Here is a 25,964-nt window from a genome sequence, read left to right on the forward strand (position 1 = left end):
AAATTATGTTTGGCAACACACTTAACTAGGTTATCAAAATATTAAAGCGATTGAATCATTTTGCACGACAATCAAGGAATCTCGATACCTGTTCAGCTTTTCTCTGAACACAATGGAAAGTAAAGCGGAGTCTTGGCACGTGATGCAGGTTTTTTTTTTCAGTCTACCAGCGGGTCACTGATTACACGTTTGCGCCCCCTTTATTTTCATATGTCAGGCTTATGCCTTTTCCCTCCAGACAAGAAAAGGTTATTCACTTCCAGGTAAGAATCATGTCTTATTATTTTAAAACTCAAACTAAAATAAATCAGAAACAGCCCTCTTTTTGCGCTTTGTTTGAATAAGCTTTGACTAACGTTAGCGAACTTGCTTGATAGTCTAGACCAAGTTTAAACTCGAACTCAGCAGCTGGTTAATGTAATAACCGCTAAACATACAAACAAAAATGGTCAACATCTTGTTTTCTTAGTGAGTGTAGCAGGACTACAGCTGGACTAATTTCAATATATGAAGCAAAGAGCTAGTTAGCCGCATCGCGCGGTTTTGTTTTGCAGAAGCTCAAGGCCCCTGTAGGCCTTGTTAGCCAGTAGCATTTACGTTAGCTTAGCATTGCTTAGTTAGTGCGAACAAACGGTAGGCGGCTCTAAAACGCGCGATTTGAAACATTTGGTTCCCTTACCCAGGTTTCCAAAACAAAACTCTTTTTAGTTGTTTTATATTGTCGACACTATATTTTGACCATCAGCTGGGGTGTAAAGCGCATGTAACAAAAGTGGGTAAATATCATACTTTAAGCTCGCGTAACGTTTACTTAGTGTGGTTTAATGGCTTAGTCTCATTCAGCAATAAGAAAACTTCTCTCGTAAAACTAGCTGTTGAAAGGGTTGAGATTATTCCTCAAACTGTTTAATATTTAAGTGGCGAATGGTTGATATTTGAGTGTATTTTTGGTGCTTGTACGATATATATACTGTAAATGTAAACATGGATAAACCTTATAGTCTCTTCTTTACAGTAACATTTACAGCAAGTGTACACTGAATTCTTAAAGCCTGAAAATGGACTCTGACCTACTGAAGATAGAGGAGATGGTGATGGGAGGTGGAGAGGCTGCTGCTGCCCCTGCTGAACTGCCCCCTGAGAAGCCTGAGGACTCATATGTCACCTCCATTAGGGACCGCTTGCCACCTCCTGTTATTCAGTCATGTGAGTGTGAAATCATTGAATTTGTCCTCGGTCAGTTAATTGACAGACGTCCAGCTTTACAATGTATGCTTCTAATGAGCACCTGTTACATAAAACTGGTATTATGCCATTTTTCAAAATGTGATGGGGAATGATTCATTTTTATAATTAGTCTATAGGTCTTGAAAAGTAAGATTATAGAAAACAACAGTACTAAGATGAAATACAGATATTAAAGCCTGCATGAGGTCAATATGTACAATGCTTATTTTGCTAGCACACACTGTTAGTCTTAAAGTAATCAATTAATTCATGCAAGTCACTAAAAAAAGCAATTTCAATAATCTTTATTAAGGTCGAACCATTTGGTTCCGCTCTGTAATAACGGATGTCAGTTTGACGGCTTGGGCGAGATATGCTCATTCCAACCATTAGTTTGCTGCGAGTAAAAGATAAAAGGAGGAATGCAAAAATAAAATCCCACCCATACACAAAATTCAGTTTCATTTGGAAATATTCAATATTTTCTTCCTGAAATTAAAGTCTGCAGCAACTTCCATTTCACAAAGACCTTTGTTTTGTGTTAGTTGATTCATAATGTTGTTATTTACACATAAATGCCTTTATTTTCTTATGCTCTCTAGTTGCTATTTGTTTAATTTGTTACAGAAGAAGAGATTCATCAGGGTAGCATAGATTTGAGTGAAGTTATACATAAAAAAAGCATATTAGCTGTTGCAAAAAAAGAATTACAAAACAGGAGTTTGTTTATTAATTATGTAAAGAAACAAAGTCTTAAAATCATTATTGTATTGGTCCCCCATAATAATGTTTATATTTGTCATTCCTTTTTCTCTCTGTATTTAGACCAGCATGAAAGCCTACAGTGTTTCCAGTGTTTCATAACTTTCTGTAACTCAAAAGCCAAGGAAAGGCACATGAAGAAGAGTCATCGGGAAGAGTACAAACAGCAACTTCAGCAGGTTTGTTGAAGTGATACTTTAATGGCATTAGAGCCTGTATCTCTGATTATTTTGTATTCATTTATCTGCAAAATCTTTAATTTCTAAAAACCCTTGTATTTTTTTTTGTGTATTGTATTGTGGTATAACATTAGTAACAAGTCACACTATTACACAGCAGAAATTGACCCAAAAGATCTAAAATAGACCCAATAAAAACACTCAATGTAGTCTTATGGCAGTGAGCCTGGATAAGACACTCAAACAACCTGTAGAATTGATATATATTTTTGTTAATTTTAAACACAAACGTTTCTTAGTACAGTTTCAATAGAGTAAGGACTTGCTTTGGGGCAGAATTAAAACTGAAAAGTTTGTTTACTGAATGGGAATCTTACTATGTTTGATCTCATGATCTTTGATTCATTGTTAAAAGTGATGTTTGATTTGCATAAATGCTGCCATATTTCTGTTATAACTAATGCAGCATTGTAATAAATATGATTAAAAAAAAATTTAAATTCCTAGTAAAAATGGAGAGTTGGCAAAAAATAGCATTTATTTTTTGACTGGTTCATGAAATTATTTCGCTTTTAAAAGTGATTTCAATTGTCTGCGCTGATAGCTTTGTGGTTAGCACTATGGTGCTCACAGTGACCTGAGTTCGATTCCTGGTCCTACATCATTCCACACTTAGGGCCCTATCATACACCCGGCGCAGTGTGGCGCAAGGCGCGGCTCAATACTTGTTTGCTAGTTTCAGCTTGGCGCAAGAGTCATTTTGAGGCGTTGCGCCACGCTGTTTGAATAGCAAATGCATTAGCGCTCATATGTGCGCCCATAGGGGTTCTGGTCTAAAAAGGAAGGCGTTCTGAGGCGCACTGCTGGCGCGTTGCTATTTTGAGAAACTATAATAGATTTTTCATTAGACAAAAACAAACCTGGTCTAAACTCCAGCACAGATTGCGCCTCGCTTACACACTGCTTAATAGCCTACACAAAGGATGTAGAGCAATACTCAAATACCTTTACATATGAAAAAAATTAAATATTAAGGATGAACCTATATATATATAATATAATAAGAATAGATATAGGATATAAATATAAAGGATTAAAATATTACAAAACATATTATTTTCTAGCCTACATAAATATGAAAAATCACAGTTTTTTTGCCTTCATCTCGGGAGGCTTTTTCAGTTCATTCATAAAAATTTTCTTTTGTATAATGTTATTATTATTAGCAGTATTATTTATTATATCCATATTTATATTTGTTTTATTAAAAAACAAGCTTAGATTTGTCCACCTGCAGGTTTTAGACCATATGGGGCACAGCATGTGTTTTAGGATGTAACTCAGGTTTTTGAACACACTTCGTTATTATTGTTCATTTATTTGTTTGCTGGAAATTAGAACTGAATTTAGAAATAGTTTCGAAACAAATATTTGCGCTTAACAAACAAAATTAATTATTTATAGGCTAATTGATGTCTGTGCGTAAAGGTTTTCTATCTACGGAAGCGAAAGGGAAAGTAGATCTCTCATTCTTGCGCAGTAGATGCTCTGTTTAACTGTTTTCTGTTAAAAAAAACTGTTAACTGTTTGCTTGTGAAATGCTTGGTTTTTCCACTTACTTTACGTCATTTAAATAGCAAATGCGCTATGGCACGACGCAGCTAGCTCTTAAAGTGAATGGGAGATGAGACTCTGAATGGTTTATTCTCAAAACACACCTATAACTCATTAAGAAAATAAACTCAACCCTTTTAGACCATGCGCCTCAGCGCAAAGCGGATTTTCCCATCCTTAAATTAGCAAAAATGCATTCTGACACGCCCTGAAAGCGTTTGCGCCCTGCGTTTTGCGCTTTGCGCATGGACCGTCAAAACAGAGCCCTTAATTTTACAGGTTGAATAAGTGCATCATCCGGGTAATTAAAGTGCACTTATGATTTTAGAGTTTCCAATGTGAACACACTACTTTAACTATTTATAATACAAAATTGCTTAGAATAGTGCATAAGTATGCAATTTGGTACGCACCTATACACTACAGCCCGTTTAGTTTATTCAATTCACCTATAGCGCTTGTCTTTAAACTTGTGTTGGAAACCAGAGCACCTGGAGAAAACCCACACCAACAATCGAACCAGAGACCTTATTGGTGTGAGGCGACAGTGCTAACCACTGAGCCGTCGTATTGCTACATTGTCTTATCAATCATTAAAATGAGAAAGTGATGTCTATTCACAACTTACTGTCTTTGTATCAACAGTGCGATACTCTCTTCACATGTTATGTGTGTGATCGAACCTTCCCCTCGTCTGAGGAACTGACACAACATCAGTCGACCCACAACAAGGAGGACAAGCCCTTCAAATGTGTTCACTGCCAAGAATGTTTTCGTACATTCTCAGAGGTGAGGCTTATTTTGAAAACATTTGAACCTTAAATGATTGGTTAGATGTAATACATATTTTAAAAAGTAATTCTGTCACAATTCATTTCAATTAAATGTAGCTTTTATTTTGATGGAAATTTATAAAGAGACACTTGTTGGAGATGTAGAAGTGTGCTTGAGCATATGTGTAGCAAACACAACTGCAGCATTATTTCACACATACATGCTTTTAATAAACTTTTTGCAGTACAGTACTGACTAGTGCAGATAATGGTTTGATTAGGAGTACAGCTCTACTTCTGATTCATTCATCCAAAATTGAGCATATTCTATTACATACAGCCATGATACTGTCTACATTTTTCACATTGTTAAATTCTGGGGCCCTACAATACACATTTACTAAAAATGTCTTGCAGACTATTGACTTGTCATCGAGGATGTGGGAAATGATGTAGAGTTGATTTACCCGTACCCATGTTTCTTAAGATTTTGCACAATTGTTAATGTAACCCTATGTTTAATTTTCCAAATGTGTGACTTTCTCTCCACAAGTTAACAACGCATCGACGACAGGTGTGTCCGGAGCGTCAGTTTGTGTGTAAAGAATGCAACGAGACATTTCGAAGCCCCGGACTTTTGCGTAGCCATCGTTTGATGCAGCACCCCGTGCCCCAGGATGAAGAGGATGTGGAGGATCCCTCCAAGACCTACCGCTGTGGTAAATGCGGACGAGGATTTGAGGAAGAGGCAGAGCTCCTTCAGCATCAGGAGAACCACGCAGGAGACCGGCATTGCAACGGTGGCGCTGCTGTCAAACGCAGAGGGAGGCCCCCCAAATATGAGGCCGCAGCTCCCAGTGAAAAGAAGGTAAAGAAAAAGAAGAAGGATGAAGACGCAGAGGAAACCAATCATTCAGAGGATGCTTCTGCAACATCGGCAAAAACAGGGGGAAGAAGAGGACGCCCTGCCAAATCCACCCAGGAACCCGAGGCGGAAGATGAGAAGGCAGAAAATGATGACAAGAAATCTGTCCCCGAGCCAGAACGGCAGATCCCTTGCACTGAATGTGATCTCACTTTCCCCACCCTGACGCTGCTGCGAATGCACAAGAAAGAGAAGCACACGCAGAAGAAGCCTCACCCCTGTAGAGAGTGTGAGGAGAGTTTTAACCGACCTGCGCAACTGCAGGCCCACATGGCCAGAGCACACAGCGTCGGACGGCACACCTGCCCCACATGCGGGAAAAGCTTTGGCAGAGAGAGCAACCTGAAGGCTCATCAGCAGAGCCACGAGAAAGAGGAGAAGCTGGCTGGAAAAAGATAATTCAGTTAGAGGGAGATTTTTTTTTTGCAGGTGTACGTTAACAAACACATTTGATTTTTTTAATATGTTGTGTATAGAAATATAGGTTGGGGGAGGGTTTGCGTTAGGGCTGAGGTTGTAACATAGCAGGCAATCCCTCAATTGAGTGACGTTTGAGAGCAACACTATGTGGACGTTTGAAAACTGGAAACCCAAAGGGTTGTGAGTTCAAGATTAACTATTAGTAACCATGTTTGGTGCTTCACTGTATCTTGACATCTGTACATAGCTTTGGCATGGCAAGAAAAAAAGGATTCATACCACAGCTGAAGTCTCATTTGTAGGGTAATCATGTTGTAACTAATACCATCAAGAGAACCCCACAGAAAAAGCCTTGTTATATTGTCTAAAGGCTTTACATTGTTGTTTTCTTTTTTCTTTTTTTGTTGAAAATTTTAAAGTCTTTTCTATGAATGTGTTCTTGTTTTTACGTAATTTTTAGAAGTGTACAATGATGAGTGGAAAGATTTACAAAATGATTGTTTTCTGATGAGGTTTGACTTGATATGATTTCAAATGTTTCCATTTTCTACAGGTATGACATGACATTTGACTTGAATTTAATGTTACCAACAAATAAGGCAGTTCTTTGCGTGAAGTAAATGTCTAAATAATTCACTGAAAGTGTTTTAAATGTCTTCTGCTTTTTTTTTTACATTTATTATAAACATTTAAATGTCAAGGATTCAAAAGGGAGGAGTTGTACTTTGTTCTGAAACAATGAATGCTTTTCAATTTAGTGCTACAATCAAGTATAACTATCTCAAACTGAAGTGTAAATTTTTTCCAGTGCCAGCTATTATTTTGGGATAAGGTTTTGAATAGCTTCTAACCAAATTGAAGAATAATTTTACTCACTTTCCTTCTGCTTTGTCACTGATTTTTCAGTAGTTGCCACTGCGGAATTAACTGCCCATTACTCTGGCATGTTTTTATGCAGGAAATGCCACAACCCAGCAGCGAAATTACACTAGCTTATCAACCCACAGTGCTTGAAAACATTCTCTCATTCACACGCATACACTATGACTATATTAGTTTTTTAACTTAATATTTTTAATAGGAAGTAATACAATATCATATTTGTGCATATACATTAGATATAGTCAGTACTGAAGCCAAATCTGGAGCTTATTCAACAAAATAACTTGCAATAACGATCCAAAAACTAGTACACCCAAATTTATATATCATAGAAAAATCTTAATACAAATTGTAAAAAAGGAAAAAAGTGTTCGAAGGGTTGTAGGTTGTAATTTTTTTTCAATATTTTGCTTGAATTTAATTGTATTATTTTTCAAATTCTTAATTTGTTTGGTGACTAAAATATTATTTTAATAAACATATACATTTAATAAATCTGTTTTGTTAAAATGTACCAAAATACATTGCCTATATTCACTGAGAAATAATACAAATATTCCTATTCAAAAAAGGATGTACTTCGTTATGCTAAACACTGTATGTATGTATATATATATGTGTGTGTGTGGGTGTATATACAGTTGAATTATTAGCCCCCCTCTTTGATTTATTTTTTCTTTTTTAATTATTTTCCAAATGATGTTTAACAAAGCAAGGAAATTTTCACAGTATGTCTGATCATTTTTTTTTCCTGCAGAAAGCCTTATTTGTTTTATTTTGACTACAATGAAAGCAGTTTTTAATTTTTTAAAAAACATTTTAAGGTCAAAATTATTAGCCCCTTTAAGCTATATTTTTTCGACTGTCTACAGAACAAAACATTGAACAATGATTTGCATCAACCTGCCTAATTAACCTAGTTAAGCCTTTAAATGTCACTTTAAGCTGTATAGAAGTGTTTTGAAAAGTATCTAGTCAAATATTATTTACTGTCATCATACAAAAAATAAAATAAATCAGTTATTAGAAATGAGTTATTAAAACTATTATCTTTAGAAATGTGTTGAAAAAAATCATTAAACATAAACTGAGGGAAAAAACAGGGGAGCTAATAATTCAGAAATCAACTGTGCATGTGTGTGTGTGGTGTGTATCAAGCAGATCTTTTAAGATAAAGTACATATAATTAAATTAAACTTTATATGTTAAATTGGTAAATCTGCACAGTTAAAAGAATAGTTGAAAACTAAATACTGAAAATGACAAATAAGAGACTTAATGTATAGTAAAATGATACTTGTTTTAAAATATGTCATAGGTCTATTTTTACACTTTATTATATTTATGCTATTTGATGTGTTGTCTTGTGTTAATCTAGTAAAACTGTTTGATTGAGTAACTGCTTTTTAAAACAATTCCCCATCACCCCAAATCCCTAACAAAGCCACTGATGTGCCCTCATCTTTTATCAAGGAGCATTTCTATTACTGTAGTACAGGACTAAGGCACCATGACAGAAGTATGAACACTTTTGAGCCAGAGAAGCTTTGTGTGATTTTTAAATGCTTATATGTTTAATATATCGAAAATATATATTTTTTTTTTTTTTTTTTTGCTTTATCTTTACGCAAAACACCAAATTATTGTCCAACTGATTGGGGTACTGTACTGACCGCACTAACGCTCCTCTCCTACAGATGGCAACCTTTGCATTTTGGCCAGGCGTTTCATACCGGAAGAATCGACTGGACATCAGCTCACCTTCTGCATGCAACCTGATTTGTGCTTTATTACTTTGTGTCGTTATAAAATAGTTTTTGGCGTTGACGGTAATTTCAGTTACGCTTTGAGCAGTTGGTGATATTTTCAAAGCCGATCATGGCAGTTAAGGAATGACTATAAGTTAGCAGGCAGTATCAAAGGTCCATTGTTGCATTGCTGAACAGCAGTGTTTGCAAATGCTCGTCGAAGACAACTAGGTAATTATCTGAATGAAGAAAGCGTTATACTGTATTCACTGTACGGACTTACTTTGTCTTTAAGCCATGCCTGTTAGATTTTAGACACTGTTTAAATTATATCCAGTACCTAATTTCCTGGAATTCCTAATTACAGCCAGAATCAGGAAATAATTCATATTTATTTGACTTCATTGACGCATTCATGTAAGGTAATATATTTATTTCTCTTGAGTTAAACTGTTTACATCTTTTATTTTAGTTTAAATAAAGTTAACCATTTTATGTTCTCATCTTAAGTGGATGAGGTAAGTTCTAGTAAAATTTCAGATTTTGTTTGCATAATGACATATAATTTGCCTGATTATACACAAACATATTCCCGTAATAATATTCAGTTTATAAATATGAATAAAGCATTTAATTTAGGTGTACGTTCTGCTGTAGTGGATATTTAAGACTCAAACTTATTATACTGCCCATGTAGTGTAACTGAAATCCACATTACCTGACAAAAGTCTTGTCGTTGATCAACGAAAGTGGAAGAAGGTAGATTTTTCAGATGAATCATCTGTTGAACTTCATCCCGATCTACATAAAAAGCTGCAGAAAACCTTTTGGAAACAGAATGGACCCAGGATTCTCACAGAAATCAGTCAAGTTTGATTAAGGAAAAATCATGGTTTGGGGGTTACATTCAGTATGAGGGCATGTGAGAGATCTGCAGAGTGGATGATAACATCAACAGCCTTAGCTATCAAGAAAATTGCGCTGCCCATTGCATTGCGAACAACAGGAGAATGCAATTTCTTCAGCAGGATAGTGCTCCTTATACTTACAGCCTTCTCGTCAAAGTACCTGAAAGCAAAGGAGGTCAAGGTGCTCCAGGATTGGCCAGCTCAGTCACCAGACATTATTGAGCATGTATGGGGGTAAGATGAAGGAGGCGGCATTGAAGATGAATTCAAAGAATCTTGATGAACTCTGGGAGTCCTGCAAGAACACTTTCTTTGCCATTCCAGATGACTTTATTAAGTTATTTGAGTCAATTCAGAGATGTATGGATGCAGTCCTCCAAGTTAATGGGAGTCATACACAATATTGATTATTTTTTCACCGCAGCATGACTTTATATTCTATACTGGACATTATTTCTGTTAAATGACAAGACTTTAGTCTAAATATATATATATATATATATATATATATATATATATATATATATATTATTTTTTTTTTTTTTTGTAAAATTAGCATAATCCAGAGGCCTTTCATAAAAGCCACTTCTGATACCACATGATCAACTAGACGCCAATTATTTGTTTCTAAAATTTAGATAGACAACAAGAGTTTTGTCAGGTAGTGTACCGGCACACATTGATAAAATGCTAGATTTGTTTGTGATTAACTCCATTCCAAATAAAATGCTATGAAAGAAACACCTAAAGCGTATATTCAATACTTTTATCCTCTTAGACTAAAAAACCTCAGAAAAGCCCAAAATAAAGAGTTGCATGAAAAAACAGCGTCTCATCTTGATAGATAAACAGCAACATTTAGACTATATTATATATTTATATTTATAATAATATTTATAACAATATTATGTATTGGTTTTTTTTTCCCTCAGGGCACCATGTCAGAGTTTACCCTCGATATCCAGCTGACAGAGTTGGGTTTTTCAAACTGGAATTTTCCCCTCTGTGAGCCACCAAGTGTTAAGGAGACATTTTTGCCAGCTCAGAGCACCACAGAAAAACCAACAACTGCAGACTGTAATGAAGATCCCTGCTTCGTTCCAAATGCCTTGACAGAAAAAAGCTTTCTACAGGACCATCAGTATTTCTGTCCCTTCAAACCAAACTCTCCCATCAGCGTAGAAACAGCTCAGAGTGATTCAAATATCGTTAGCACCGAAAAGAAGAACAAAGCTATTTGCAACTCATGGAATAAAGCAAGAAAAAGAGAGCGTGCAGGTCGAAGAAACAGTGATGACTCTCAAGATGGAGAAGAGGAAATGGAAAAAGATGAAGAGGAGCAGACATGTGCAGAGGGGACGCTAGAACCCTCCAGTCCTACCATGGAGGAAGTTGTGTCTGGTGAGGAAGGGACAGATGAAAATGAAGTGGAATATGTTTTGACTGATGATGATGGGGATTATGTTGATGAAGATGAAGAGGTGGAAGATGATATTGAGGAGGAAGAGGAGAAGGAGGAACAAGATGAGGATGTTTCCTGGTCAGGTACTGTATAATTGTAAATTCTTTTCTAAATAGAAATGTGGTTTGATTTGATTTAATATTGTTGTATGTTGTAGATTTTGTCAAGCTAAACAATATGTTTTTTTTTTTCTGGCATGGATAATTTTCAGATTGCACCAATTATTGTTTTTTATACTTGTACTAACGTTTGTGTGTCTGTGTACTTGTTTATATACTTATGAGGGCCAGAGATAATTACTTTAGTTAAAAGTCTGACAAACTTGCAATTCATGCAGACTTTTTGTATCTACTTTTAAAAGAAATGAAATATTGAGTAGGGGGCAGGGTTTTCTTTTGGGGCATCATTCCCTCATAGCAAACTAACGGTAAGACAGGGCATTAATATACAGTTGCTATGGTAGCTCTCAGGTTGATGTCAACAGAAGGACTGTGGCTGCAAAAGAGGAAGTAAATAGTTAGACTTTTATAGAAGATTACAATTTGTTATCAGTTGAATTGGCTGTCAATGTTATCAGTCATTTACAGAATAAAGCAAATTGTGGCACTTAAGTTAAACCACACCAAATGGCATACCAATTTACTAGAAATCCAGGAAATTGAAGAAACTGAGTATTTTCATGTCTTTAATATTTTTAAATAGCTGGTCAGACTTTCATTGAAGATTACCATACAAACCATTAATGTTTTTAATGGAATAATTTGCATGAATTAATTATTCACCTCAGGAATAACAATGTGAGCTAGCAAAGTGCAAATTGTTAATTTGGATTTAATGTGGACTTCAAATATCATGGCATCTGTAGTTTATTTACATTTTAATTAACTGCAAATAGCTTTTTCTTTTGCCTTTTACATATATTTTTTTATTTTTTTATTTGCATAGGTTGAAATTATTTCTCTCACTTACCCTAGTTACATAATGTCACTACACTTTGTAAATAAATGTATGCACAGGCACAGATTTAGGCCCTGTTTACACTAGTGCGTTTTAGTTTTAAAACGGCGTTTTAGAATGAAAACGATCCGCGTCCACACTCGCGTTTTACCCAGCGTTTCTGAACAGCTCTCCGTCCACACCAAAACGCTGAAAACGCACATCACGTGACCACACACACACTCTCGGGCAAGCGCTCCAGCATTTCTACCCAGATGAGAGCTCTGCTTGTCGGACTGCTCATCAAGCATCTCCCGCTGGATCTAATCTCATTATATTTGCTAAACGTGATATTTCATTCATGTTGTTGTCTTTATCTAACGACATAGGCCAATTCCCTCACTTTGGTCATTGGAATCTATTAAGTTACTTGTTCACGGGTAACATGTTTTGGTTAAGTGCAAAGATAAGTTAATGATTAATCCAGGTATATTGACTGATCGCTTGCCTTTATTTCCTACAATGTATAAACTTATTGTATGTTATACTTTTATAATTATCGATTATTAAAACTGATATTCAGCAAAAGAGAGGGTGCGTTTTGTATTTTCACTAAAATTGAAAGGAGGCAGTTGTTATTGGCTCCGTTTTGTTATAAATATCCACACAGTGAAGATGACGCCCATATATGCAGCACGACGCCTCAACATTTCTGCTGTCTGTTAAGTTGCTAATATTAAAAAGAAAATAGGCAGTTCCTTAAATCATGTTTACATTTCATTGTTGAGAAAGTGAAACAACGTAGCCAAGGTGATGTGAATGAAGTTATAAAGTACACTGTTCCCTTTGAAGATTTACCCATGTCCTCGGTATGTTTTACGTATCTAACTGAGAAGGGGGAGACTGCAGCCTTGATCAAACTTGCGAAGTCTTAACTTACAAGAAGAGGATGCGAGACTGAACTGTGTGTGGGCTACTTAATATTGAGGAAAAGCCCCAATCAGATAGGCGAACGTTTGCAGCCCCGCCTCCGTTTTCAGATGTCTCCGTCTTTCCCCATCCACACTGAGACGGAGCAGCAGCGTTTCAGAATGAAAACGGCCTTTCCAGCGTTTTCAAAAAGCTCCGTTTTCGGCGCTCGAGAACTCCGGCGTAGTGTGGACGGATGGCGTAACCGTAGCAAAACTTATGCGTTTTCAAACTAAAACGCACTAGTGTAAACGGGGCCTAAAACACAAGGTAAATGAGAATGTGTCTCTCATGTACTTGTGATCTGACTAGTTGTAATCAGTGCCAAATTTAGCACTTTATTTCATTAATTCATTTTCCTTTGGTTTAAGGCTGATTTATACTTCTGCGGAGTGACCCACAGGACCTGCCTTACGCATAGTCGTGCATTTACATTTTTTCGTGCTGTTTGTGGTGCTGTGCGATAACACCTCCAAAACACTGGCTGGCAGTTGGATTTTACAACTTTAATCATAGGGTAAACGCAAAACAACAGTTTCCATCTAGAGCTACTTCATGGCACACTCGACACTAAACACTTGCTCCAACAGGTCGCATGGCTCTCGGTCTTACCCACACTGGTCGCAGCTACCAAGCGGACCAATCACAGAGCCATGGCAAGGGCTATGCGACCGCATGAAGGCTGCACTGGAGCATACGTATACACACACACGTGCACTTGATGCAAAAGTATAAATCCGCCTTTAGTCCTTCATTTGTCAGGGGTTACCACAGTGGAATGAACCACCAACTACTCTGGCATATATTTTACACAGTGGATGCTCTTCCAGCAGCAATCCAGTACTGGGAAAGCACTTTAGTTACCTTTCAAGAGTTCACACTTAGCTGATGATTGGTAATAAACTTGTTTGGCATGCTGTCCCAGGAGAGAGCCCTGAGTTTATAAGATCCTTATAAGAAAATTGGAATCATACTCTAGCTCTTAGCAAGCCGTATATCTCTCCTGAGCCATATGGCTTGCTAAGAGCTTGAGTATGATTCCAATTTGGTATGTTCAGTTTACTTACGTTTTTTTGGACTGTGGGAGGAAACCAGAGAACCCAGGGAAAACCTACACGAGCAACCTCTGCACAGAAATGTTAACTGGTTTAGTAGGGACTTTAAGCGGAGACATTTCTAGCTGTGAGGCAACAGTGCTAATCATGCAAATGTTGCCCATCTGCAAACGAGGGGGAGTAGGGGATTCTTCAAGATGAAGATACTGAGGTAAGAAACTCTGGTTATTTCTGGTGAGTTAGGAATCATCTGATGGGTGAATCAATTGTAGACTAATGCAGGACCAGACTCGGTCAATCATAAGCACGTGATCCTCTCGAAATTAGTTTGTAAATAAACTTCACAGTTTGTGTCTGTTTGTGTTCATCTGTTTATCTGTTCTCTTTAATTTCAGAGTCGAACGAAAATGGAGAAAACAAAGACAATCGCTGCCATGTGTGTGATCTGACCTTCTCCTCTCTCTTCTTGCTCCGAGAACATTTGAACATGCATACGGGTGTTCGGCCCTACCGCTGCGACGAATGCAGCAAGCAGTTCTGCCAGTTAGTCAATTACCGCACACACCTTCGCTCCCACTCACAAAAGGCCTCCATCCACTGCCGCGTTTGCTCAAATACCTTCGAGACCGAGGAGCAGCTTCAACACCACTTGGACACTAACCACTTTGAGAAAGAGTTCTACCAGTGTGATTTTTGCAAGCAGATTTTCACTGACCTTGAAGTGTGCAAGGATCACGTAGAGGCTCACAGGCAACAGGCCAAGCGGCATTTGTGCCTCAAATGTGGTTCCAGTTTTCGCCATCGCAACTCGCTCCTACTTCACCTTGAGTGGCACAGCAGAGGCTTTTTCTCCTGCCCTGACTGTGAGCGAACGTTCTCCAGCAAGACTTCTTTATTACGCCACAGTTTCTCTCATTTGGGCGTCTTGCCGTACACGTGCCTGAAGTGCAAACGTCATTTCCGTTTGCCCTCGCTCTACCACAGCCATGAGTGTAAGCCCGAGAGCATCCAGTGTATGGCGTGTTTGGTTTTCTTTCAGAGTCAGGAGGATTTTGACAAGCATAAGAAGGAAACTGGATGCTGGGGTCATCAAGGGTCTTTGCAGACCAAGACTGATGAAATCCGTTGCATGGAGTGTGGAAAAGTGTTTGCGAGCGTCGAGGAGCTGAAGAAGCACGGGAGCACACACCAGCGGGTCCTGAAATGTGCCGAATGCGGGATGGGTTTCCGTTCTGCGCTCATGCTTATGTCACATATGGGAGGTCATGCGGCACAGCGGCCATGCCTCTGCCAGGACTGTGGCCTGGGCTTTCCCCATCAGCAGGGTTTTGACAGCCACCTGAAAACTTGTGGATTGGAGGCACCACCGGTGGTAAGATTCTTTTTTTTTTGTTTCATTCATTGAATTGTTCTTTAGCTTCGTTCACATGAAGGATAATGGTGGAAATGTGCCCAATAAAGAGGGGTTTAAAATCAAAAGAATGGGGCAGTCCTCAATAATGGCACAGAGGAACAAAATCTGTTTTGGAACATTTTTTTATCCAATGAGTGGTTAAAAAAAATGGACAGCCAATCAGAGTCAATGAGAGAACTTTTAAAGTGACAAATGACATAAGTGCAGCACACTTAACTGATAACTGATATCAAGCATTATTATGAACACCTCACTTAAATAGTTCTTTATTACACTTGTACATGGTACAGTTCTTGGTAAAAATATCTTTTATAGTTATTGTTCTTTTTGTATAAATAGAAGTAGCAAACACTGACATTTTATTTTTATGCTTCATCATTCTAGTATTTTTTTTTATAGGAAATTGGGAAATGTTATTATTCCTTTACAGAATAAAACAAATTGCAACATTTTACTCAAAACATAGCAAATGGCTTACCATATCAATTTACTCAATCCAGTAGAAATTGAAGAAACTGACAATTTTCACATTCTTATTATCTTTATGTAGCTTTACAGTATATATACAATTGCATTAATGCATAAATATATCACATAAACCCATATATTCTCTGAAAACCTCCTTTGTAATTATTTTATTGTGATATATTTCTTTATAATACTTTTGAAACTTTGTTTTGGTTTATACATTTAGCTGTACTTAAAGTGGAAGTGAAGCAGTCAGTCAAGTTTATGTTATTTTGTAAATTGGTTTCCACTTTAATGAAGATATATGTAACTCAATTAATGCAACCAATTAGAAAAAAAGGCATGTTTTACTATAGCTTTTAGTGAAAGGGTGCCGCAATCTTGGAACGTTGCTGTGTCTGACATCACAAGGTTGGTTCTGTTCCCTCAGCTGAACAGATACAGTGGAAATAATGGTTTGAACACGGAGACTGCAAAGCCTAATTTAACCCAATGCGTGAAGTTGTGGGAATGGAGCTGGTGCAAATACAAGCATCAAAGTAGTGTCTAATAAATATATTCTCTCTTATAGAGGGGGGGATTTACATTCAGACTAATGCAACGATTAAAATGATATAGGATTTTATGCTTTACTAAGTCATATTTGTGTGCATTGTCAAAACATATTCTTTTATCAAGTCGATCAACTTGATCCCTCAACATGTATGAAAGACGTAAAAACCCACCATGTGAATAAAACATGCGGATCTTAGTGTGGTTTTAACAGAAAAAAAGGTGAGCAGCTGTAGTAGTAAAAAAAGTGAAAATATTTGCACCCATTACGTCAGTACCGGACCTTGTTGAAACTATGGTTGAAACTCAAGACAGGCAGTCAGGAAATGATTGGTAATTAAAAGGGATAGAAGACAAACAGAATAAATAATTTTTGTATATATTAAACTAGAGCCGGATGAGATTGGGGAAAAATTATCACTTCATCATGTTTCATATCATTCAATATTGATAATTATTGAATATTTTTTTAACTACACATTTAGGAATATAAGGATTTTTTAAAACCACTTTATTTTAATTTACCAGCATTGCTAAGGCAAATTGTTTTAATAGTGTAAAGTAATAATGTATGCAATGGTAAAGGTAGATTAATATCTGGTGTGATGAAAAGTGATACAGTAAACCTCAAACTCTGTAAAGAAAACAAATGATGATAATCAAATCTGAGCTTTCATGTAAAGGAACCAACCATCATTATTGAAATGCATATTGCAACATTACAAATTGTGAATAACCACATTACCCCCAAGGCTAAAAACTCAGATGAGAAGCTAGTGACTGGGATTCACAAGAAAAGAAACCAAAAAGCCACTGTGGCGACGTCCTTGCATCCCTTTTTTATTTATTTACAATCTCCTCACTGCTGCTATACACTAGTCATTTTCACACGCATTGTTATTCTAAACCTGAAGCGACAATCGCGAATGCGTGATTTTCTTCACTATTTTCTTTTTTTTTTGTGCCCTTCGTACAAGTCGCGCACCTCCATTGGAAATCACGAACTTGCACCCTAAGCTCATTGGGACTGCTACTAAGGCGCACACTTAGATGCCACATTTTAATAAAACTATAGCCTTCATCCCAAAACTTAACACCAAACTTTTTTGTTTTTGTTTTTGACAATGGTGTTTGCCCAGCCCCATATTAAACACACATCCGATGCTTGTATTTGCACCAGCTCCATGCCCACAACTTCACGCATTGGGTTAAATTAGGCTTTGGAGTCTCCATGCTCAGTCCATTACTTCCACTGTATCTGTTCAGCTGAGGGAACGAAACAAACTCATCAGACAAATTGATTTTCCAAGATGGCAGCTGAAAAAAAAAAAAAATAATATATATATATATATATATATATATATATATATATATATAACACACACACACACACACACACACACACATATATATATATATATATATATATATATATATATTTTTTTTTTTTTTTTTTTTTTCATTTTAGTGGAAGCCAGTTTACAAACTAATTTAAACTTTACTTAGTGCTTTACTTCTACTTTAAGAGTGTGCTTTCTAGCATGAAAAAAGATGCCAACTGTACATTTGACACTTTCCCAAATTACAGTTTAAAACTGATTATATACATGTTTAATCTGAAAACAAAACTCTTTTTTCGAAAGAACTTCAAGGTATGTAAATGTGTTGGGAATAAAATAAATATTCTATTATTGTAATCTTGTATTTTTGTTTACAGGTTACTGTGAAGAAGCCAAAACTGAAAGCAAGCCCCACAACAAAACCAGTTGCTCAAAGCATAATCTTTCAAACTATCGCTCAGCCCTCAAATCCTGCAATGTTCTCTAGTGGCTTGAAGAATGTGCAGATACTTCCAGTAGGTGATCAGAACAGGACTGCTGATGGCAAATGGAGTCTGACCTTAAATGAAAAGCCTTCTCCAGGAACGCCTTTAGTGATGCTTCTGCCGGTCCCCACCTCAGATTCTACCCAGAGCTCACAAACATTCCTACCTTCATCATTAATCTTAGAAACCCCTTCAACCACTTCAAATATCATTCCCCTTCCGATGGCCCCATCCAGCAGCGTCATTACTAAAGAAGAGCCCAACATTCCTTCAAACACACTTATTCCTGTGGAAAGCCTCGACAGTACATCAAAGAAGAGATGGACCATTGTTGAAGGTCAAGGTTCTGTTCATGGTTTTGATATGGAAAACTCAAAGGCAGGTGAACAAACTACAGTTGTGATTCAGGATGAAAGAATGATTGTTGCTACACAAGTAATGGAGAATGAGCAAAAAATTCAATCAAACATGAAATCTAATTTATCAAGGGATGAAAAAACAAATCCAGGAGGTTTGTCAGATGCTGCTGAACCTGCAAACGCAGTGACCCCATTGTGTCAAGGGCAAACACTGGATTCTTTACAAACAGACTCCCTCGTTTCTGCTTCGTCAGAAATAACTCCTCACAAAAGTAAAGACGAACAGTGTTTAAAAGAAGACAAGTCATCTGACAGGACATGCACAGAGACAGAATTTACCTTGATGGAGGACAAGGCAGAAGATGGTCCACAGGGTCAAAACGAGTCTGGCTTTGACGTGGAGGTGGAGATTCGGGAAGATGTGGATTCCAGTAGTACGGAAGTGGAGATCGGCGATGAAGACAGCGGAGTGGACATGTTGGACGGTGAGCTTCATGAATGCGTGACTTGTGGACAAGTTCTTCCAGAGAAGGACATGGTCCAGCACTACATGAAGCATGCTGCGGTCAGTGACGGTCCTGAGCCCTCGCCTGTTAACAGTAGCACACACACTACACAACGCAGCCCTCCACACAGCCCGCTTAGAAAAAGACTGCGGTCTGGCACAGTGCTGTGACGATAGTTCACAAATGTTTAGATGATTTTTTTTTATTATTATATTAAATTGATTTGACGATTAATATTACACCATCTTTACATGATTTATTTTCTTTGGGAAACGGGTGTCACAATTATTTTTCCCGGATGGTGAAAAGTTTGGTGAATGTTAAAACCAAGTCTCTTTTGAATGTATTCTGGTTTGCTTTCACAGTATTTCATTGCATTTCCACTATGATGTGCAGGATACAATAAATCTAGATTAGGAAGTGAGTAAATTTGCTTTCTTTTGTTAAGTTTTTTAAAAACATGATTCATTACATGGTGATTTTGATCAGGGGTTTGCAAACTTTTCAGCCCACAACCCCCGAAATAACAATGCCAGTGACTCGCGACCCTCATTTTTCTGGGAGGTGGTTATAAATATACAAACGTTGCACACACAAAAATAGTCCTAAATAAACATGAGCAAATTGACAACACAAAAATGCAACAGTCTAATAACCATATCATTTAATAGTCACTTATTAATTTACTATTAACCTCAAATATCGTATTTTTATGTATTAGAGTGCCATACGGCTTGCCAGAAAGTTTAACCTGGCCCCATAACATCAATCTGCTGCAGCTGACACTGTTGCTGTGTGATTAATCTGAGCACCTCGGGGGTTGCAAAAAATTAAATCTGATCAATTTTTATTTGTATGTTGTTGTTGTTTCTTTATGTAACTATTAACAATGGGTTATAAATAAAATATGGTGATTCTAAGAGTTTAACAAAATTGATTTGAGTTTTGGAAATCACCAAGCGACCCCCTCATCATTGTCCCACAACCCCCCAGGGCTTCCTGACCCCCACTATTTTTAACTACAGATTTAGGTGATCAGAAGTGTTAGATCAGCCGATTAATTACTGCACACATTGATTAATGGTATTACTGCACATATTAAAGTGATAGATGACGCAGAAATAAATATATATGCTGTTCATTTTTCTCACCTTCACACCATCCAAGGTTTACTTCAGTAGAAGATTAAAGAAGCTTTTGGGTGGTTTTTATTAATGGTCTTTTTATTATGCAGATATTGTCGTATACAAATTTTACAAGCCACGTTGTTGGTGTTTCCAACATTCCTCAAAATATCTTGTGTGCAACAGAAGAAACTCAAACATGTTTAGAACAAATAGAGGGTGAGCAAAGATGACAATGTCAACTCATGGGTAGACCCACACTGAATCTGCGTGCGCAGAAATCTGCAGATTTTCAGCCCATCTTTGAGTCTATTTATTTAGTTGTGTGTAAATTTATATTTATACAGTTTTTAAATTCATTTCAGTAATATTATTGACATATAAAAACATTCACATGATTTTTATACAATACCGTTTGTAAAGTAATAGTTTCTGCTTTTTACTAGAGATATAATATATGAAAGACTTGCTTTTTTTTCTAAATAAATGGATCTAATTGGATTTGCATGGTAAGCATTAAATAAAAGTTAAGAATGTATATATATTTTATTTAATTTTAAGTTTTTAATTACTCTACACCCAAAGTCATTCTGCATAAATTTGCAGGTTTTTTTTACAATATTATGCGCATAAGTGGCAAAAATTGTCTGCAAATTCTGTCTGGCTCTACTCATGAGTAAGCGAACACATTAATGCATTTCTGTATTTCAAAGATGATAATTCTAAACTGAATTGAAGAGTTCCGATACAAAAACCTTTAAGTGCCATCTGAAATTTTTATGTAAAATAAGCATTTTTCTCTGCCTTCTATGTTTGAGTTATTTCACTTTAAAGATCATTAAAAAAGAAGCTTTTTTTACATAAAACTAGAAATGTCTGTAACTGCACAAAGGAGCCTTAAAATGCTCATTTTGGAAGAACATTTCAGACAGCTTTTAGAGGTTTTAGCATATGTTCTTTAATTGTGCCAGCATTTGCTAATAGTCAGGTCCGTTTTTCCTTTTCTCGTTTCATCTTTCAGTACAGAAAAAAAAGCAGAAGCTTTAAGCTGAGTTAAAATATTTGTTCTGGAATGACTAATGTTGTGTAACTTTTTTTTTTTTTTGGAACATTTATTGTATAACAGAATGATTCATTTGGTACACATCATTCAAAATAATAATCATTAGATTTTTTTACAATGGTGCCAATAAAGAATGAAAAAAACATTAACAATCGGGGAAAAAACAACAGAAATCAAACAGAAATTAAAGAGATATCAATAGGTCATCTGATCTGAGGATAGATATATAATACAGAAGAAATTGAGAGTGGAGAGGGCAAAATAATATGATAATAGCAATTCAGAGATTTAGTACTTTTATACATATTACAGGTCATGCAAATTGAACGTTTTGAGTGCTTGTTAATTTAATCTGAAATTGTAAGTAGTTTTTAATCTCTTGTGTAAATTCTATAAATACTGACTTGCAATTTGAAAATTGACCTTTATGAATAAAATGAAGGTTAATTATAAAGCACATATTAAAAATTGTATAAGAAAACTAAAATAATTCTTCTTGGACTAACAGAAAAGTTCTGTGAAAAAGTGTAACTTTATGCTATAATATTTGTGGGGCCGTCATCATTTTGTTTATTTATAAGCTCAATGTCATTTGATTTTACACTTTTGGGGGGTTCCTACTGCAGACGATGCTCAAAGTGAAATAATTTAATCAAGTAATATAAAAAGTCGTTTGCTGTTACTGAGAATAAAGTGTTTGATAATGCTACACGCATGCCTTATTAGTAGGCTATTATTTAGGAGGTTTAACCTTTTGTGACTCATAATGGAAAGGGAAAAACCTTTAAAGCCAAGTGGGCGGAAGTCTGTTGACACAGCTATTAAGATGTCAACCGTTTAAATGAATCGCAGCACATCACTTGGGTGGTAAGAAAGACTCTTTTTCTTGATATTGAAGAGTTTAAATAACCTTCATGCCTTCATTTTGTGAATCAAACACGTCTCTAGTGCGATTTAGTTCGTTGTTAGTGATTAGCGTTCTTACGGTGGTCGTGTTACTTGGCCATTAAATCAGACAAGTTAATAGAAAAAAGACTGCGCTTATGTTACTGTTATGCGCAGGCGAACGCTTGTGATAGTTTATGTCTGGTAATGATATGTTGTATGAATGCAGTTGGTGAAACGTCTCTGCATCTATGTAGTTATGTTGTTCAGTCATGTCAGTGTTTTGTTTTGTAATATGACTTAAAGCACACTCATTTTAGTCACGTAAGTAAAACGTGTTTAATTTAAATAGTACATGTATTACATGCGCCGTTCGCTGATGTTTTCCCTTTTTTCCCTTTTTTGTGATATTTTGCACCTTTTCTCTTATCGTGAGCAAGATCGCGGAAAAAAGTGCTAAACAGGAAATGACAAAGAAAGGGCTTCTAGTGTTTCTCCTCTCTTTGATTGGTACGTGATGGTTGTTTTTTACCACCTTTCCTCTGTTCTTCTTGTCTGAGACCACCATGCAGTGCAGTGTGCATATATCCTGTTAGATGTATTAGACAGAGGTGTGACTTTCCACACATATTTGTGTAGGGGGTTATCTGCATTAATTACAGTTCTGAGTGTGCTGTTTGGGGCCAAATGATGCACACTATTGATCTCTCTCTCTCTCTCTCTCTCTCTCTCTCTCTCTCTCTCTCTCTCTCTCTCTCTCTCTCTCTCTCTCTTTAGAAAACATAGTAAACAGTAAATATAAATAAAGAAATAAATAAAAATTAAATAAAAAAGAATTATAAATAAAGTCTTTTTTTCATCCATTCTGGGGGCCCCATCAATAGTCCATGCAGGTGTCCACACATTTTGCACTATGCCACTATATACAGTTGAAGTCAGAAGTAGGCTATTAGCCACCCTGAATTATCAGCCCTTCATTAATTTTTCCCCAATTTCTGTTTAACAGAGATATTTTTTTCAACACATTTCTAAACATAATAGTTTTAATAACTCATTTCTAATATCTTAATTTATTTTATCTTTGCTATGATGACAGTAAATCTAATATTTGACTATATGTTTTTCAAGACACTTCTATACTACTTAAAGTGACATTTAAAGGCTTAACTAGGTTAATTAGGTTAACCAGGCAGGTTAGGATAATTAGGCAAGTTATTTTATAATGATGGTTTGTTCTGTAGACTATCGAAAAAATATACCCTAAACGGGCTAATGATTTTGACCTTAAAATGGTTTTAAAAAAATTAAAATCTGCTTCTATTCTAGCCAAAATAAAACAAATAAGACTTTCTGCAGAAAAATAATGATCAGACATATTGTGAAAATTTCCTTGCTCTGTTAAAAAGTCATTTGGGAAATATAAAAAAAAGGGGGGGTGGGGGGGGGGTTGGTTGGGGGCACTAATATTCTGACTTTAACTATATATATATATATATATATATATATATATATATATATATATATATATATATATATATATATATATATAGGCACATTCAAAAAATACCACATCTTTGAAAATCTGTATTTAACCAAAGGTGATGGAACTTTGGGTAATTAATCAATGTGAAAAAAAAAACAAATCAAGTTCATAGATGTTCAATATTACCCCCTCCTGACACTTGAGTGACATCAACCTGATACTCAAACTTGTACCACATTTTTTGTAGCATTTTGGGCCTAAAAGTTTGGATAGCTGTAGTTATTCCTTCTTTTGTTTTGTTTTTCCCTTTTTGTAATCTGATAATGTGACTGATACACAAAAAATTATGTCTGCAAAATAGTTACAAACAAGTTGTTTGTGTTGAATTTAAACAAATTAAATTGAGTAATGTTCAACTTCATTTGTTTGTTTAAATTCAGCCCAGATCAATTGTTTACAACTGCTTTATAATTGTATTACGATTTTTAAAAATTGTATTAAAGTTTGTTGAAGTAATTTCTCTCTCTTTTTTTCAAGTCATGGTCAGAGCTGATGGAGGTAAGCATTTATGTTTGGTATTGATTCAGTCAGCAACTTTATGTTTAGCAACTGCATGTTTATGACACACGGTTCATAATATTTGTCATATCAATCTCTAATGCCGAAGATGCACTGGGCAATTTTGCAAAGCGATGTTGCTTGACTGCTTTTCTATTAAGAACTGGCAACAATATTGTGTATGTCACGCTTTGCCCCAATTAGTTACCTCGTGTCTGACCCAATTGCCCATTTATGGCATCATTTCCCAAATCTGCCCAGCAACATTAAACAAAAAGTTTCGCAGTATATCATCAGCATTAAATATTTGACTGTTGATCTGTTGAAAGTAAAATTAATTCAATGAAACTAGTTCATTTCACTCACATATTTGAAAAGTTCATTGTACTCAATAGTAACATGTTATGTGAACCCAAAATGTTACAATATTTACGTGCACCTTTACTGAGTAGATGCAGAGTTTTGGTTCCCACACTCTTTGCGTTTGACTGTATAAGTGTTTTTCAATGTTGAAATTAATCAGTGATTTTATGCTAGTTTAGGATTTTCAGACGTATTTGTTATGTTAAAAATTACCTTTGCAGAGCCTTTGGTTTGATTGAGGATGAGCTGAAAAACATGAAGACTGTTTGCATGAACTCTTCATGGTCTCTTTTACAGTTACATTAAGTGTTAATCCTAAGGGTTGGAGTTTATGCAACATTTATCTAAGCAAAATGCACAAATGAGTTTATGATATATTTTAATTCAATTATGATCAACATTGAAATGTTAATGAAAGAAGACTGTAAACCAGCACACATCACAAAATGTCTTTGTTGTGCAAAACAAAATAAAGTTCTGTTAATTTGGCCAAATTAAAAATGTTTTGAGACGTTAAGTCTCTACAAAATGTTTTATGTCGTTGGAAATGATCTGATTTTACAGCACAGGCAGGGTTGTGTACTTTTGCATCAGTTGTGTGTATGCTGTGTGTACTTCTCATGCCTTAAACCCTTAATATTTCCACAGACAAGTACTCATGTTTTGGAGTGAGCTCAGGGACAGTAGCAGGTATTATTTTCGCTGATGTTGCAGTAACGGTCCTCATTGTTACCACCACCTACTGGTACGCTAGCAAGCGCAGACAGAAGAAGGAAAATGGTAAGAAACTGCTGATACAAACATGAATTTTTCTTTAGCATTTCTGAAACAGACGTGCTTTTAACATGTTTGTGTATTTCTTTAGCTGATGAAGTCTACATGAATGTTAGAGCAAACTGCAAAACATGAAGATCTTTGGCAGACTGACGTCAACAATGGAAAACTAAGTGACTGACAGTGGATATTATAAAACATAATGATTTAACACCGTTTCAATACACAACTTTTATCATAGTGGCCTTGTGAATTAGACAAAGTTTTCTAATTTACTCTACTGTAATTGTCTGACACATATTTAAAACAATTTGGAAACATTAAGATTTTTTTTTAAGAGTTTATTTTATTCAAGGTAAATTTGATCAAAACACAGTAAAACATTAGTATTACAACATATTATTTAAAAAAAAAAATCTTGTTTTCTTATTTGCACAAATATATGAAGCTGAACTGAACATTAATGACAAGAACCTGATTAAAGATCGAACTCCCGTGATAACTGATCATAACAGAACAGAAACTGTAAGATGAATTTCTGAAGCATCACGTGACACTGACATTTAGCACTTAAGGTATTTTAGATGATGTTTGACAATATTGCTGTTGTCCACAAAAAAAAGATACAAACCTTAACGTTTACAGACATTTGACTCGCACTGTAAATCACTCAATAGACATTTCAATTGATTCATTTATTTTTTTAATGAAAGTAAAGAATATAGCACAT

General features: G+C 35.9%; 3 protein-coding genes across 10 annotated transcripts; all 3 read left to right on the plus strand.

The window, feature by feature from the left end:
- The first annotated feature begins 141 nt into the window (after window positions 1-141).
- On the plus strand, window positions 142-6,545 carry znf576.2 (zinc finger protein 576, tandem duplicate 2). 3 transcript variants are annotated; one of them, NM_001114425.2, is given in 5 exon segments: window positions 142-263; window positions 1,016-1,206; window positions 2,053-2,168; window positions 4,428-4,571; window positions 5,109-6,545. In NM_001114425.2, coding segments are annotated over 4 exon segments (1,179 nt in total). In that variant the 5' UTR covers window positions 142-263; window positions 1,016-1,058; the 3' UTR covers window positions 5,880-6,545.
- A 1,966-nt stretch (window positions 6,546-8,511) lies between these two features.
- On the plus strand, window positions 8,512-19,413 carry wu:fe05a04. Of its 6 annotated transcripts, XM_087287006.1 has the most exons (5): window positions 8,512-8,761; window positions 10,371-11,896; window positions 13,052-13,743; window positions 13,833-15,232; window positions 18,012-19,413. In XM_087287006.1, the coding sequence occupies exons 4-5, from the start codon at window positions 14,348-14,350 to the stop codon at window positions 19,152-19,154; spliced, it is 2,028 nt and encodes a 675-aa protein (XP_087143132.1). In that variant the 5' UTR covers window positions 8,512-8,761; window positions 10,371-11,896; window positions 13,052-13,743; window positions 13,833-14,347; the 3' UTR covers window positions 19,155-19,413. The 6 variants fall into 6 exon arrangements, with proteins under 6 accessions (XP_087143132.1, XP_087143131.1, XP_087143130.1 ...); XM_087287005.1 differs by having other exon boundaries at window positions 10,371-13,743; XM_087287004.1 differs by having other exon boundaries at window positions 13,052-15,232.
- A 2,557-nt stretch (window positions 19,414-21,970) lies between these two features.
- Window positions 21,971-25,949, plus strand: hcst (hematopoietic cell signal transducer). The gene is given in 5 exon segments (NM_001100102.2): window positions 21,971-22,038; window positions 22,497-22,566; window positions 24,077-24,097; window positions 25,109-25,240; window positions 25,326-25,949. Coding segments are annotated over 4 exon segments (240 nt in total). The 5' UTR covers window positions 21,971-22,038; window positions 22,497-22,523; the 3' UTR covers window positions 25,370-25,949.
- The last annotated feature ends 15 nt before the right edge of the window (window positions 25,950-25,964 follow it).

Source organism: Danio rerio, chromosome 16 (genome assembly GCF_052040795.2).
Source record: "Danio rerio strain M-AB ecotype USA chromosome 16, GRCz13ab, whole genome shotgun sequence".
Taxonomy (NCBI): Eukaryota; Metazoa; Chordata; class Actinopteri; order Cypriniformes; family Danionidae; genus Danio; species Danio rerio.

Coding starts and splice junctions, on each gene's coding strand:
- znf576.2 (XM_087286017.1), top strand. CDS start 1,059: ATGGACTCTGACCTACTGAAGATAGAGGAGATGGTGATGGGAGGTGGA. Junction 1,207..2,052: donor ACCTCCTGTTATTCAGTCAT/GTGAGTGTGAAA, acceptor CTCTGTATTTAG/ACCAGCATGAAAGCCTACAG. Junction 4,572..5,108: donor GTTTTCGTACATTCTCAGAG/GTGAGGCTTATT, acceptor TCTCTCCACAAG/TTAACAACGCATCGACGACA.
- wu:fe05a04 (XM_087287003.1), top strand. CDS start 10,377: ATGTCAGAGTTTACCCTCGATATCCAGCTGACAGAGTTGGGTTTTTCA. Junction 10,984..14,255: donor TGAGGATGTTTCCTGGTCAG/GTACTGTATAAT, acceptor CTTTAATTTCAG/AGTCGAACGAAAATGGAGAA. Junction 15,233..18,011: donor GATTGGAGGCACCACCGGTG/GTAAGATTCTTT, acceptor TTTTGTTTACAG/GTTACTGTGAAGAAGCCAAA.